We start from the raw sequence: 15,884 nt of genomic DNA on the forward strand, positions 1-15,884 counted from the left end.
TCTGGTTTAAGCATAAACATATAAAACGGACTTCTCAAGACACCCTCCTGCCAAAACGGGCAGCAGTGCGCGCGATATCTTTACTCATCTTCTTTTTTATTTCATTTTTTTTTTGTTTGACCGAACAAATAATCAGACAAATTTTGTTTTTAAATCTTAATGGACATCTTAGTGAAAGTATGCCAGTGAAGTCACAGGTGCTCCTTGTCAGCCGGACCTACAACAGTCATGACCAGCAGTTTAACAATCTTGGTGCTTGAAACATTCCCGCTTCACTACGAATATAGATATAAATATTTGCGTATACTTTGCACCACTGATTTTGCTTTTCTAATAATTTCTGTAAAAAAAATGGTAGCAGGAGCATTACAAGTGAAAAAAATTCAAAGCTCCTAGAACTTGTAACTTTGAAGGGCCAAAGAGGCTTCTTGGTTAAGCGAGTATAAAGGACAAGCAACGCCGGTATTGTTTTAACTACTAGAATACCTGAAACTGAGCCCCATACCCGAATACAGCACAGAACAATATATATATTCATAATAGACATGGAATCAGAAGATTATCTCGTCTGTGGCATTGGACAGAAATGCCGGTGTGGAGAAAGTACACTTCACAGCGCTGTAACTTTGAAGGAAACAAAATGATGCAACATGATTTTTTGCATGAATAAACACATAAGTATGATGAAGAACTATCACTATAAATTTCAAAAAAATGGAAGATATTTTCTTGACTGCCCTTGAAATTTTTTTAACATTGTACTTGACAAAAACATTCGAGCGACATAAAAAAAATTTTAGATAACGCAACGATTTTTTATCATACGAAATAACTTTTTAAAAAGATATGACATTAATAATAATGCTGTAGCTGTTAAATATTAAAAAAGCAGCGCAGAAATAACGTGACAAAACGTCAAAGGAGTCATGTTTGCACATGTCTGATGCGAAATATATACCCTCCACATGTTGTACACATTGAAATCAATACCGTTCTTATATTTGTAGTTTACGTAGTAGGTGTCAGTAAACATGACATGAGCGAAAACTGAAAAATTCGAATATGCCGTTCTAGACAAGTCTTTTCTTTTCTCTCTCTAAATATGTTTTTGCGAAATCTTTCTTTTGATTACGTTCCCCAGAAATGTTAAAGAGTAACATGTAAAAAATTAAAAAAAAATATGTCTGAAGTCACCTGCACGGTCTTATCTGCACAGAGCCTACTGCAACCGCATTTACTTTTCGCCACGAATGACAGAAAAATCACAATGTTCACAGGGTTGCACTCCCCTTTCTTCATTTATTTGTGCGGCAGGTCACAGCAGAATTGCGCCCGGTTAGTCTGTTTATCGGGTATAACCTCCTACATTCACGTGTACATGTAAATCTGCTCCTTTGCACCAAATACTGTCAAAATGACGCGATTTTCAAACCGGATTTGCTTGCCAACCGGATGTTTCGTACTGCCCAGCCAACGGAGCGGACCACGCGCCGGGGTGAGAGGAGAGAAAGTATTTCCCTCCGCATTCTTTGCAGTGGAAGTCTTTCTAGATAGTGAAAACGTTAAAAGGGTACTTTGCTTAGAAGCAGCTGTTGAAATTGAGGCGGCAATATCGCGGCAGCTTTTAGCGAGCCCTTTTCCGAGAAGCAGGAGAAGCGTTTGTTCAAACTACCAGCCATTGTTCCGCCTCGGGAGATTCTCTCAGAAGCCCGAAGCAACCGACGCCTACACCCACCACCTGTTCCTGCGGTCTTGTGTGGGGAAGGGCAAAGTGAATGGTCGGCCACGCATCCGGAAGAGTAGCGGTAAAACACGCTGTACATTATGCCAGAGACACTGGATTTGAGATAGGGAACGACCCAAACCCATAGACGGAGTTTTGCAATTTAATGACGGAAGGCTCCTCCGCAGACGGTTGCTCACGCGCATGCGTGCGTTTCCGCAGACGTGAAAGACGACCGCAGAGAATCGCTCCCTCCCACAGCTCGTATTGCAAACGCAGCTCTAAAAAAAAAAAAAAAAAAAAACGAGACGCCGAGCGAGCAGTTGGAAGCACTCTCAAATCTAGGCACGCTACTTCGTCCACCGCGTTTGAAAAGAGCTAAGCCTCGAGACAGATCGTGGAAGCATTAGAACTTGAACGGTTGATGACTTCGCCACACACCAAAATATCTCCCAGCGTGCGATGGAGACAACTACAAATCTTTCACTGGTTCATGTGGATTACTGGAATTCTATACGTCCTGTGGTGTTACTTTGCCAGCCCAGCTAGTAAGTCACAAGCGTTATTGTCATTATAATCTTGATCTCCGGAGCCTTCTGATTTTGTAAACAATAATCGTAATAATAGTAATATCGATAATAATAGTTTTTGATTGCACATTTTCTAGTATCCACGTGGCGCTGTGCAAAACTAAGCAGAAAGGTTGGGACCTTCACGCAGGTGCGCCTGCTAGCCGCTTTTCATTTTCGTACTTTATAGGATGACGCGCGTTGGGCGTTAAGTACTTAAAACAATGGCACTAAAATGCATGCAGTCTGCTTCTTCCGAACTGCCGGAACGTTTAAATGTCAAATGGGTCAATCAGAGCGCCAGTATTTCCTTATAATCACATGCTTTTTCGAATGTCCGCGGACCGTACGAAGAACCACCCGCGTATTCTGAACAACCAGGACGGATAAATGGATGATAGTCAAAACTGAGCCGCTGACGACACCGTCGCGAATATTTAATTGACTTCGTGCTGCCACCCAGAAGAAGACGCGGTTCACATTTTATTACGCCGAATCGTTTCCAATAAACCGGTAACCGCCACATGAGATTACGGTTCCTTTCCGGCTGAAGAGTTTTCGTAAACCGCGTCCCCCCCCCCCTTCCCTTCCCCCCCCCCCCCCCCCCCCCCCCCCCCCCGCCCGCTACGAAGAGGCCGCTAGTGCGCCTGTGCGCGATGGCCTTGGCTGTAGAGTTCCATAGATCGTAGCAGGTTGCGGAGAGAGTTCCGGGACTGCGAAAACGATCTACGAAAAATCCCAAACATCAAATATTTGATTTCGGTTAGGTTTTGTTGCCGTTCAGATAAAAATAACGGTTTTGCTCAGGTTTTCAGTTTAGGTTCGGTTCGACCCCTCTTTTTTACAAGCTACATGCTATTTGCGCATGATTGTAACCGCCGCTTTGTCGCGACTCGCAGCCAGGAACGGCACCCTACCCGTATTCAGTTTTGGTTGCTTCACCGAGGGGGCGTCATTTTCATCCACGAAGGAGCATGCGCCAGTGAGACAATCAAGCCGCCGATCACCTCCTGAGCAACGATGCTGTTTTAGGCCATGCACTTACCATGCGCTAGTGGATTGCGCAATCAACCCGTAGGCTTTCGATAAAACTCAACACATCCTGCATAAGAACCGCGCACAATAGACCCTCTCCGGAATTCAGTCTGGCCACTTTGATCATTATCATCATCATCTGAAAACGGCATATGTGCTATACTAATGGCGGACTTCTGTTTACTGATGAAGGAAGAAGTTGAAGATGCTCCTAAGCAGATGATTTGTGGCCTATACATTTTAGATGTTAGCGCGGCGTGAGGCAGGAATTGGACGCAAGAGCTGCGTAAGAGTTCATTTCTAACTCGGTCCCAGTCAATCCGTTAGTAACACTCACTCGGCTTCAAAGCCCCTTGATATATAAAAATCTATCAAGGCGTCTATGTGGGTTGGCGCTTCGTTCCGACTGACTGCATTTGTTTCGCCATCGACACTAGAACAGATTGAAAAATAATTGTAGTGAAGTGCACATTCTCGTTTACCGTTGACCTTTAAGTGAAGGATCCCTATTAAATACTGCAGACCACAGGTTCATTGCCGCCATTAGTATAGTAAAAGATAAACTGCCATTTGAGTCACCAGATGGCACTGAATTCCGGAAAGGGTCTATTCCATTCCCACTCCATTCCGGGCAAAATGCATCAAATTCCATTCCCATTCCATTCCCACCCAGCCCTGCCTCCATTCCATTCCCCATGCCCTTCCGGAATCGCAAAACTGCGGAATGATTTCGGAAGGGTTCCAACTCCGGAGCGGCAACGCAGCAACACCGATGCGCACTAGACATTTTTCCGGAAAAAAAGAAAAAAAAAAATGATTTACGATAAAGCACGAAAAGAGGCCTGGCATCCTCCAGATGTTCAACTTTTTTTTTTTTTTTTTTCACATCGCCTAGACCCTGAAATGTCTTATACTGTTTTTTTTTTTGTTTTTTTTTTTGTTATGTTGTTTTTGATGTTGGCAAAAGGTCACTGTAGAGCTTGCTTTCGCAGGAGAAATAACTAACTAACGATTTCGTTCTGCTGTTCATCAAAAAGCTAAGCAGAAACAAAAATTTGTTGTTCAACACATAAAAGGGGTAATAACATACTTCTATATGTTTTAGAAGTTATATATGTCAGAAGCACAGTCAGTGATATAACCTTCAAGATAATAAGTTTGTTTAAAAAGGCGGTACAACGATATTCAGTTGGGATGTTTTTCACTTTATACGAGTTTACTGGTACTAGTGGGACCCAAGTATACTCGCAACCAAGGCTATTGACCAAGAAACCTTTTTGTTCCGGTTTAATCTAAGGATAAAAGCGAGGGTTTTATTTCAGTCTCTCCTTCGCAAATTTGATGATGTAGCGTGGGAGTCGCCACGTCGGCATAGTTCAACGTTATTACTACCCCGTGTCGGCGTAGTCCAATGTTGGCATGGTACCCCAGTGACGATATTTGAATGAGACTCATCGACTGAACCCGAGTATTCCGTAAGCACTCGATTCGGGCTCATGATAATCAATAGCTCGACAAGCATTCGGGTAGCTGCTCGCATCCAATCGCGGCACTGACAACAATAGCCGAACCCCAAAACTGTTTGGAACTAAGCGCCTGTCCTCTGCTTTGTGAACCCCAGCGCGCGGCTATGATCTACATCAGCGGCATATAATCGGCTCCAGACCACGTGGTCGCTTGTCCTGGCTGCGAGTTGAGGGGTGAAGGTTGCTCGTTTTTCTTTAATACTTTCTGCGACGTTTATTCCATGGGGAGAAACACGTACGGCGTGTTTCATTGGTCATAAACATCAGGGATTAGTTCCAAGCGGTATTCGCGTAAAGTACACGAAGTGTTGCACTGCCCCTTGAAGGCTTTGCCAAATCACTTATACAGGTGCCTATCGTGGATAAAAACGTCGGAGAAGATTTGCAAAGCGTCTTTACTATAATTTGGGGGTGCATTTACTTCTGGCGTATATATTTACGGCGATCGGTTCTTTATGTTGTAAAATATTCAGTCAATAATTAAATATATATCTTTTTACTATCAATTTGACTGCATGAAGTTCACGTAACCGCTTGAGACCTACATAAAAAGACGGTACTAAAAAGAAGTGAAAGCCGTTTAGAACTGCCTGTAACGCCGGATTAGAGCGCAGCTATTGAGGAGGAGGAGGATGGAAGGGTACTGAGGGGGGGGGGGGGGGGCATACCCGGAGGGGGTCACGTGACCTCGGGGGGTCACGTGACCTCGGGGGAGGGAGGGGGGCTCGCGCGGTGCATTGTGGGACATTTTCCATAATGCACCGCGCGGTTACGCTGACGGCGACGGCGACGCCGCTCAAGCCGGAAACGGGCGCCTAAAAGATGCACCCTAAAAAAAAAAAAAAAAAGCGCCAGCTGTTTAGTTTGTTGAAGCGTGCTTTTTTGCTTGCTGTTTGGCAGTGTAAAGCATTGGGTCGCGGGTTATACCGAAAATGACTTCGCGATCAGATGATAGATCTGAAGGCGAATACATGAAATGTGCAGAAAGAGACAGGTGATAAATGGGTAATCTTCAAAAGACTCCGACACACGGTCGCACAAAAATAAATACATAGAGATGTAATGATATTCATAATTACACATCAATATCGCGAAGGACAGACAAATGTTCTTACGTAAATCACATTTGGGCATCAGCTTGCATAAGCTAGCAACTTCGCGAAATACGGACTAGCGGGGCTAATGTTATTTTCGGTTTTACGCGCACTTGTTTTGGCCATTCACGTTACAACCCTATTCTTTATCACTTATGCGCTCTAGCAGTTAATTTTTCTGTCGCATATCATCGCGAGACTGCTATGAAAAGGGGTTTCCTTTTTCTCGATTTTTTTTATTGAATACAGATTTGTTTATAAAAAAGGGAGTCCGTGAAAGCTACAAAAATGCGGTCTCCGCAAGTGAGTTATGCGGCTAGGAACATATTATGTTCAAGAAAAAATCCAAATAATAGATGACTAACTAAGAAACATTCAAAAATTAATTCACTTAACTGGGCGTCTAAAGGCACATGTTTATATTAAAACAAAATGGAAGCAATCAATGTTGAAGGCCTGCCCACTCTTAAAAAAAAAATTCTGGTTCGATCTCGCAGTTGGAGTTATCCATTGTCAACTTCTGTTCTGGAAATCTATGAATAGGAAAACTAAACGCACAATGCCCGCCGGAAGGACAACCCTCGATCAGCGCCGGAGTGAAGTGTTAATGATAAAGTTTGATTCGCTTTGGCGTCACACCCCGTCGAAGCCTCCACTTTTCGTCGAGTAATTGATGTTCAGGCTTTTTTTTTATTTTTATTTTTTAATTTGACTTGCATTCATGATTAAAACGTTTCTCAATGATATCGTGCAGTGAAGCAAAGCAACTTGTCGCGGCCAATGAGGTTGCATATCGCTGTGGTTTGTCAACTACGTAACCCCGACTACAACGAGCTCCGGCGCACTCTGACGCAAATTTTGTCATTAAGAGGGGGCGCACCTCAGAGCCCCATAGAGAATACATGAGGTTTTTCACCAACCTAAAAAAATTCTCACATAATAACGGCTGCGCGTATCGTCTTGAAAATTTCGACTTTAAAGATATTGAGTCATTATCGAGACACTAAGCGCAACAAATGTTTCATTATAAATTTAGTTATATTCTTAAAAAATCATGAAAATGGTCAAAATCGGCTAATTCGGCACTCTTGCGTTCGGAGCGAATTTACAAAATTATCTAAATTCAAACATAGGAAGTATTGCGCTTAATGCCTTCTAAATTTATTACGGAATCGAATAATATTCAAATTATTCATGTAAGTCGATTTGTTCCGTAACTGCAGCAAATATAAAGAACCAAGGTGTCGGTGCTTGTTTTCGTCGTTTTTAAGGTACCTCTCTCTCCCGTGCGGTGGCGCTCGCTGTCCACGAAATGCGAAATCGTCCGTTCGGAGATCGGCCGGATCGGCACTGTGCGAGGTGTTCTTCCGCGGCCGTATTCCGCGCCCGTATCCTGTTTCACTCTGCACGCCGAGGCGTCAGTGTGAGTGTCTTGCTTTCCTGGTTCTCGGTGAGTAGGTCTCCGTGTTTTCGCAAGCGGCAAATTCACCTTGGAGCTATGGGTCGAAGACAACCGTCCTGTGGCAAGCGGACCGCGAGGTGTTCCACAACCACGCGGTCCGTCAACGCGTTGTGCTTTTTTCTACTTTTTTTTTCTTTTAAAAACAGGCTTTTTTTGACGCAAAGTTTTATTTTATCGTTATCCTTCACACAAACTTCCTTCGGCCTTGGGGTCGTGGAAATCGGGGATGAAGCGTGCACAGAGTAGATCGTTGTTTTCCTCCTTTTTATTTTTCACGGACGTCCTGTGACCTCCGTACGGTTCGTGGTCCCCGCAATCTAACGCGGGGAAAAACGGGTCGCCCGCTCTGTAGTCAGGGTATTCCTAGGGGAGGGTGATAACTCGCTGTTCTTCTGGAAATTCACATAGCGCCCAAAAAGGTGACATGGGTAATGATTATGGTATGTTTTTTCCAGTGTTTATTTTTGAGCGAAAATCGGTGCATGTTTTTCGGTGCTTATTTTTTAATCACCAGTGTATTATGGGTTGAACGTCTTGTGATGACGCTAAAAAGTGTCGATAACCAAAGAAAAATGCGATTGGACAAGAACACTTCAAATTTCCAATTCTCTTCACATATCATACGCTCTTCTCGTGGGAGCATCTATCCTAACGAAAAATGCCTAAGTCATTGAGCTGTGAACGCATACTCAGTGTACAATTTTTCGGCCTAGAGAGGTATTGCGCACGCTCGAACACGCTTCACAGCCCAGTAGACGAAGTTGGTGGCACCCAGAAGGCGAGTTTTTGAATGGTCTGTAGTAGGCAAAAGAAACAAATAACAATCAACGCATATCAGTTCTTCAAGCGAAGAGGTGCATTTCTAAGGTCAATGGTTCCGGACGGCACTAATGTTGTTGGCGTTGTCGTAAGATGACGTCAGTTCATACGAACTGACGTCATCTTACGTGATCACATGACACAAACACGTCATCTTACATGATCTCGTTACACGAAATGACGCCATCTTACGTGATCACGCTGCACGAAATGACGCCATCTTACGTGATCACGTAACACGTCATCTTGTAAGTCTACCTCTCCCCACAGCAGCGCGCTCCGCGCTTCCCGGGCCCGTGCAGTGCTGTAGTCGAAAGCAAGCTCCCTATGGCAAGCGAAAGCTTCTGAAGTCTCACATTGAGAATACTCGCAAGCGGCCGTCTGTGGAAGCTTCGCACGTTGAGGTTTTTGGTGAGATCGAGCCATCGTGTTTCATTAACTATTGTTGAAGTTATCGTTCAATAAAGCCCTAAAAAATATGAATGTAGTTGGTGTAACATCAAGATCTAATCACAAATGCGGTTTGACGTCGTTTAATTAACGTGTATATACAAGTGTAGAAATAAATGAGTTATTTGTGCATAAATCTTTAAAAAAGTGTTTATTATTCGACATAGGACTTTGGGGAGAAGGATGTGTTCAGATTTTTCTTCATGAGCGCAAATACACCTGACGCAATAAATAGTGACGATTTCGTCGTCCCAGTGGTGAGCAGGTGATTTCTTGCTCGAAACAATGATGCCATTTCATAAACCAAGTTCTGTGACATATGCTTTTCCAATGTCTGGTCACTATTTTGTAAACCTTTCAGTCCAAACGAGTATACTTCTGTTTGTTTTTGTTAGCTTAGGAGGGGGTCACAGAGCCTATCTTTTTGTCTTCTTCTAGGACAGACGTACAGAGTTATACCGCAACACGCATCTGTGGAGCACACGGAGCTATCGCTCTCCTGTTGGCGGTACAGTAGCAGACGACACAACGCAGCTCCGTAGTCTATCGAGGGCACGGCTAGCCGCGGCCCGTAGCGCGACCGTTCAGACTAGGGAAATGGTTTTGAAGAACCGAGAAATTGTATCTTGTGTACAATAATCACATGTCGTTAGTATACTAGTATTCTACTTGCTAAGCCAAACAAATATTTGCAGCTTGTGAGAATATGTTTGCGTGACGATTTACCGTTCACAGTCCTGACGGATGTTAGCGAATCCTTCATGTTCGTGGCTCGCAGTTATCGGCACCTCCTCGGAGTGACTTCGCCATATATTCTTTTTTTGCTTGCAAAACATTATAAAAATCACAAACACGCGAAAGAAAAAAATCTTATGAGTACGCGTCATTTTGAGCTTCGTACCTCTAAAGATGCCCGGTAAATGTCGTCCAGCTTGGGAAGAAACTAATCCTTTTTGTTGGAGTTTGACTAACGTATGCTGGCAGCTCGTTTCCGGTCTGTTTTGTCTATACTCCGTTTCACCGTAATTTGGCAACCCTCAGTCAGAGCTGCTGTGAGGGAATCACAGTCGCGAAGCAAAGCACGTGACAGCTACTTTTAGGAGCAGTACTATAACGCCTGCAGCGCGTCTCCGACTAGTGTGTTTAGCGTCCTATGCTGGCCATACATCAAAAGCGGTCCCGAAGTGCAACAAATGACGTTATACAGAAGACGGAGTGTCACGCTGTTGCATCTCGCGATCCTGGCAATTCATCGTATAAATGCTGGCGAAAACCACGAGCGAACACGAGTGTCGCGGTCGTCATGGCGTCCCAACGAAAAGCAATTATACCATTTCGACGTTTTTGTAATTCGGTAATTTAAATTACTGTATACAATTTTTAAGAAAGTAAAGACATCATAACCAAATAGGAACTTCCGTGCTAAAACATGCAGTGCGAAATGAAGACAACTCCTATCTTTTTTTTTTTTTTCTTGATGTCCACAAAAAAAGAGGCTATGCAACATCGATCCTACCGGTTCTTTTTTGTTTTTATTTTTCGCACATTATGTGATGTCCTCTAACACGAAAGTACCGACGTAAAAGCGCTGTAGAGACGACATAAAAACAAAAATTTAAGTGAATCGAGCTTTGTAGTGGAACGGAAAAAAATAAATAATTAACGACTTTTTACAGTAAATACTTCACCTCTAAGTAGAACTTCAAAAAAGTGACGGTTACGCGCTTTCATGCCCATTTCAACAAAGTTGGGAGAACGATGTATTGCATCTTGTGAATACACATGTAGAGCAGCATGTTTATGTTAGAGGCATTGTGTATAATCGCTGCGCAGTACCTGCCAAAAGAAGATATTATTTGGGCACAGTCTCAACCGTTTCCGTCTGTGTGTGTTACGAATACAGGAACTCTTTTCGTAAAAGTGATGAGGAAATGGCGTGCCCTTGATGATACGATTGTGATTAGGAAATAAAATTTTTAATCAACCAATAATTACGACCTGTCCGGTCGCCTGGAACCCTGACAACAACTATCGTTTTCTAAAAAGTTCATTCTAATATTTACACGTTTTGTGGAGTTCATCGAGCGAATAAGAATGTTCCAACAATGAGCTAAACCTACACGAGTTCCCGAATCCAACACGGCGCTTTTGAATTTTAGCGCCGTAGGTAGTTCTGCGAACAGTTTTGCAACGTTGGAAAGCATCGGAATGATTCAGAATCACCGCGGAGTTGATACTCGGGAAGATAAGACGGGCACTTGGGAGAAACGGACCGTGGCATTTGAGACAGGGGCACAACCGGGGGACAAACGTGCTACAATCGCATACCCTTCCAAGGTCATCGCTTGGGCGACCGCGCGCGGTCGCCCAAGAAACCTTTTTTTTCTTCTTTTTAGGGTTGGGGGGGGGGGGGGGGGAAGGGAGGGGAGTGGTGTAGGCGCTGATTGTCTTCCTCCTTTGTGGCTTTTGACAGACGCACAACGAGACTGGCAGAACAAGCGCATGATTCATTTCTTTTGATGGAGGCGTTCTGTCTGTGTATGCGAACATGATTTTTTTTTTTCCCTTTTCGTAGTTAGTTGTTCTTGCCTTGACTCGGGTCCCAGTGGGTGCGTTGTCGTTGTACGCCCACTATTTTTTTTTTTTTATGGTAGTTTTTGCGTTGATGGGGTATCAAGGTAAACGAAAAGAAAAAAAAAATGAAATAGCACCTCGACAAAAAGTTGTTGCGATCAGGAACGTTTTCAAAGCGATTTTAGGAGCCTGCAGTGTTACCGCAGGTGCAGGATTGAGGGCGTAACCCACGCACTTGAAGAGAAGGGGAAGCTCTCGTCTTATTGGGACTCTCTTTTATGGGTTTCCACGTCGCGATTGTCCTTCGAAATCAACTATCATTTATTTCTCGCTCGTGGCTTTCAAGTACTGGAAGCCACGACTCGAGCCACAATAGTTTTGCGAAATCAAGGTTTCGCTGAAATGGATAACTTTCACGTACAGTTCGACGCGCAATACCTTTGCCGTATTGACTCGCGAGAGATGCCCCCAACACGGCTGAGTATGGCGGTGCTCCAGACCTAACATCTAAATTTTGTTGCCTTACCTGTTACTATTTCGCGCCCATTTTGAGCCATGTCAAAATGAAAGCGCATGATGAAATAAAAGTGACACTCGTTTTCCGCTCGATGGAAATTTCACGCCAGCTCGCTGTCTTTGCTGGTACCTTGAGCGTTTCCCAGCGATGCGGAGAGTTAGAAAAAACAAACAAAAAAAAAAAACAAAAAAAAAAACACGTACGATGGCATCGTTTGCACACTCATTACTTCTATAACACCGAGCCACCTCGTATCCTTTTGTTTTTCTTTCATGGTACTAATTTCTTTCTGCGCATTACGGCTGTTACGACGCTAAGTCTGTCTGCACCTTCGCATTTGAACTAGGCTCAGATCAGGGACGAACCAGTTTAAATCAGGAAAATATAATTAACACTGTAGCAAAGTAAATCTATCATATCGATCGGAAATACGATTCGGTACATTCCATCTGAACACATATTGTGCAGAGCAAATGCAATAGCGAGTCAGCGTGCAAAACGCCGCCACACTGCGCTACCATAACATCTAAGCGATTTTTGCATAGCACCGAGCACGGAAAGGAGAAAACAGTTATTCATTCACATAAACGAAGCAAATTTATTTAAAGCCCGGACACTCTGTACGTCCAATCTAGCTAAGGTTATCAATAGACTCGACCATGTCATTTGTTGAAACAGATAAAAGACGTTGGCAAAAATGATTAGACTGAATAAGTGAATCTAACGCACGTATTTTACCAACCGACGGCCGCGCGCTTTCAATACCCATTGCGCACCTTGGACACACTTTCGGGAGCAATGCATATTTACATCGCCGCCCGAGGTCTCCATTGAACGTGTGGTGCTGACCAAAATAAAATGCTAACCTGACTCTCAATCGCTCAGCGCAAAGGACGATTTCGAAGAGGCGGTACTGTAGGTCACTCGAAAAAAACACAAAAAAACTCAAGCTATAGAAACGAGCGTCGTAAAAAAGGGGACCGACATTTTTATTCCTACCTCCGAACAGAAACGAGCGCCACCCGCTGCATCACACAGCGCAGAGGCCGGACTCGGCCACCGCGCGTATTACCACTGACGTCCGATGCTATGCACTCTGAGCTGACTGACCGCAGGCATACCAAGCGCGCGCGAGGGAGGGAGAAACTTCCTCCGCCGGGAGAGCACGGCACATTTTGGGGATCTATTTCACGCAGCGGATAACGCGGGCCTTTTCACACTTCGACACTGGCGCCATCTAGAAGTCGCGCGTTCAACCACGTTACGAGCCGCGCGCCATCTGGTGGCTGAAACGGACGAATAAATAGAGGTACCGCGCCCTCTTAACACCTGAACCTGCGGCGCCAAAACGAGGGTTGTCCTTCCCGCGGGCATCGTGCGTTTGGTTTCGGTATCAACAGGTCTGCAGAAAAAAATTTGACAATGAATAACTCAAACTGCGTGCTCATAAGTAGATGTCGAAATTGTAAAGTTTTTGAGTATACATACAAACAAAATCCGTGAAAGCTCCACAAATGGAGTCGGCGCGAGTGAGTCTTACGGCCAGGCGGACATTATGTAAAAGAGAGAATGCAACTAATAAACAAAAAAATTGACAAAAAGTCTTGAATAATTTTTTTAATTAGACGTTTCAAGGTACATGTTTATATTGAAGAAACGGAGGCCATAAATGCTAACGTCCAGCCAAGTCTTTTTAATGTCGTCCTACTTTCTTGTTCTCGAAAGCGCCTGCTCATTCTCACCCCGAACGCTCGGCGTTCGAACCTACTGGACCGAATTTTCGATACCCACCGACACTCTACACTCTAAAAAAAAGGTGTATTATTTACACCCTTTGTCCCATATAAGACGCCCCAAAACTTCAGTTCGACGTATAGCGCTCTGACATAGATCTGACGCTACTAAAATTTCACCAGAGGCTTGATAGCCGTGTGGTACAAGTTATCAAAATAGCTAATGTACGTGTTACTGAATACAAAAAAAAAAAAATAACAATCGTGTTTTTTTTTGTTTTACTGCAAAACCTCGCTGTTTTCTTTTTGTGGTCTTTGGTACGTACTTTAGCTATTTAAAAGGTTATATCGCACGGTTATCAAGCCCCTCGTAAACTTTGGGACCGTCTGTTCCACTATAGTGCGCTGTACGTCAAACTGAAGTTTTGGGGTGCATTACAGGGGATAAAAGGGTGTAAGGTGACACCCTTTTTTTTGGAGTGTAGATAAGGAGCTTCGCGGGGCCTTGTCAAGTCACTCTCACTCAGAGCTGGCCAAATTACTCATATTTTGTAATTAAATTACATTACTAATTACTTCGCTGAAAATTGCTGAAATGTAATTAAATTACATTACAAATTACCACAGCCAGAAAGTAATTAATTACCATTACAAATTACTTTTAAAAGTAATGACATTACTTTCGCATTACTTTTGTATACTTTTAAATATAAAGGAGCTATTGATAACTTCCTTTTAGAGATAACTTTATTTACATTATTTACACAGTTCATGGCACACAGCTAGAACTCTCTGTTGCACGTTTACCGATGGACAGAGGAACGCACGCGACTGATCCGTTTCCCACCCCAACCCGGACAATTTTTTGGGGAGATGACTGAGGACCCTACGCGGATTATCTCTGGGAGGTGGGAGAACAATTGTCATTGTTCGCAAAATCGCGTCGAGGGCCGTTCCACCAGGGGCCTTAGTTCGACCTACTTCCCCTCCTTCGTTTCCCGAGAATGTCGAGCAGAAAAGCTCGAACGGAAGGCACTTACCAGCCCTATTTCTCACAGTGGAAGATAACACAGAGAGGGTACGCAGTATGCATCAGAAAAAGTAAGCGGAAACGTTCAAGAGGGGCCAGAAAACGTCGAATGCAAAACCGCAAAACATAGGTAGAGAATCGCGCTGAGCGGGTTTTCACAGTTCAAGAGAGTGGCAGAAAATGTCTAGCTGATAGCGGGCGCGAGAGTCGCACCAGCCGCATTAGCATCAGCAACATAGCGGCGGCCAAAGAGCGTTTTTTGGAAAGGTGTAGAGGAAAAAGAAAAAGTAAAATAAAAAGAAAAGCGCTCTTGTGTAATGTGGACACAAACAATATGCCTGGTGCGAAAAATTAGGTAATTTAATTACAATTACCGTCGCTGGAGTAATTCATTACATTACTAAATTACCTGCTACAAAAAGTAATGAATTACATTACTAATTACTGGAACAAGTAATTAAATTAGTGTAATTTCATTACAGTAATTGCATTACTGCCAGCTCTGCTCTCACTGTTGGCATGTCGTTTGGCAATCTTACCGGATTTCGGCTCATCGTACCTGAGATGCGTTAGGCTCCTTTAAAAATGTTCAGCATAAATCGGGAGGAGTGTTTCTTGACAAGAAGAGTGCGCGTTGGAAGTAGTAAGTTGTAGTAGCACGCGTAGCACTTGGCTGGTAAGAAATCGGGAAACGCGAGACGCGGAGGAGGCAGGAGAGGTAGCGCATGTCCCCAATGAGTTTACACCACTTCCGCTACCATCCGCCGGCCATAATTCGATCTTTCGCCGCTGTTGGAGGACAGCAGCGCATACGGTGAACTGTTCTAGCAAAAGGATAATTTGTATAGCTCCAAGAAGTGCATTAGGGTTTCACACGCTTTTTCTTTGTTGTAGCCAAGTAAATCCCAAATTCTCCTTACACAAAAATTAGCACCTTGAAAGATGACGGGCATTTCGGCCGTGAGTTGAGTCCTTCAACCGGAGATCGTAAAAAGAGAAACTGAGGGAGAGGAGGAGGCGAGAGAGCGTGAAGACGTCAGGGCCAACACCTCTTGGATGACAAGGCCATAGTGCGGATAGAGATGTCATCAGCGAAGGCCAACGCTGGGTGCACATTAGACACGACGATTACGTCAATGTTCGGCTCAAATTTGGCTTCAAGCCGAGCGCTGACCCAGCACTCGCTTCCAATGTGTGTCCAGCGGTGGACTTCGCTGGATGACGCAAAAAATGTCATCACTACGGCCTTGTCTTCTAGGCGGTGTCGTCAGAGCGCCCAGCTGTGATTAGAAGGATAGCGCTAGGCCCAAAAAAGTCTAGCTGCATTTGTCTTTTATACCCGCTCCTCGAAC

General features: G+C 44.0%; 1 protein-coding gene across 1 annotated transcript in view; it reads left to right on the plus strand.

Moving 5' to 3' along the window:
- The first annotated feature begins 2,147 nt into the window (after positions 1–2,147).
- The window catches only part of LOC115325824 (protein-cysteine N-palmitoyltransferase HHAT), a 102,468-nt gene continuing 88,731 nt past the window's right edge, over positions 2,148–15,884 (plus strand). Inside the window, exon 1 of the mRNA XM_029986521.3 lies at positions 2,148–2,271. Coding sequence (XP_029842381.2) covers positions 2,148–2,271 — 124 coding nt within the window. The remainder of the gene's footprint in view (positions 2,272–15,884) is intronic.

The sequence above is a fragment of the Ixodes scapularis genome, unplaced genomic scaffold (assembly GCF_016920785.2).
Source record: "Ixodes scapularis isolate PalLabHiFi unplaced genomic scaffold, ASM1692078v2 PGA_scaffold10__122_contigs__length_95168666, whole genome shotgun sequence".
Taxonomy (NCBI): Eukaryota; Metazoa; Arthropoda; class Arachnida; order Ixodida; family Ixodidae; genus Ixodes; species Ixodes scapularis.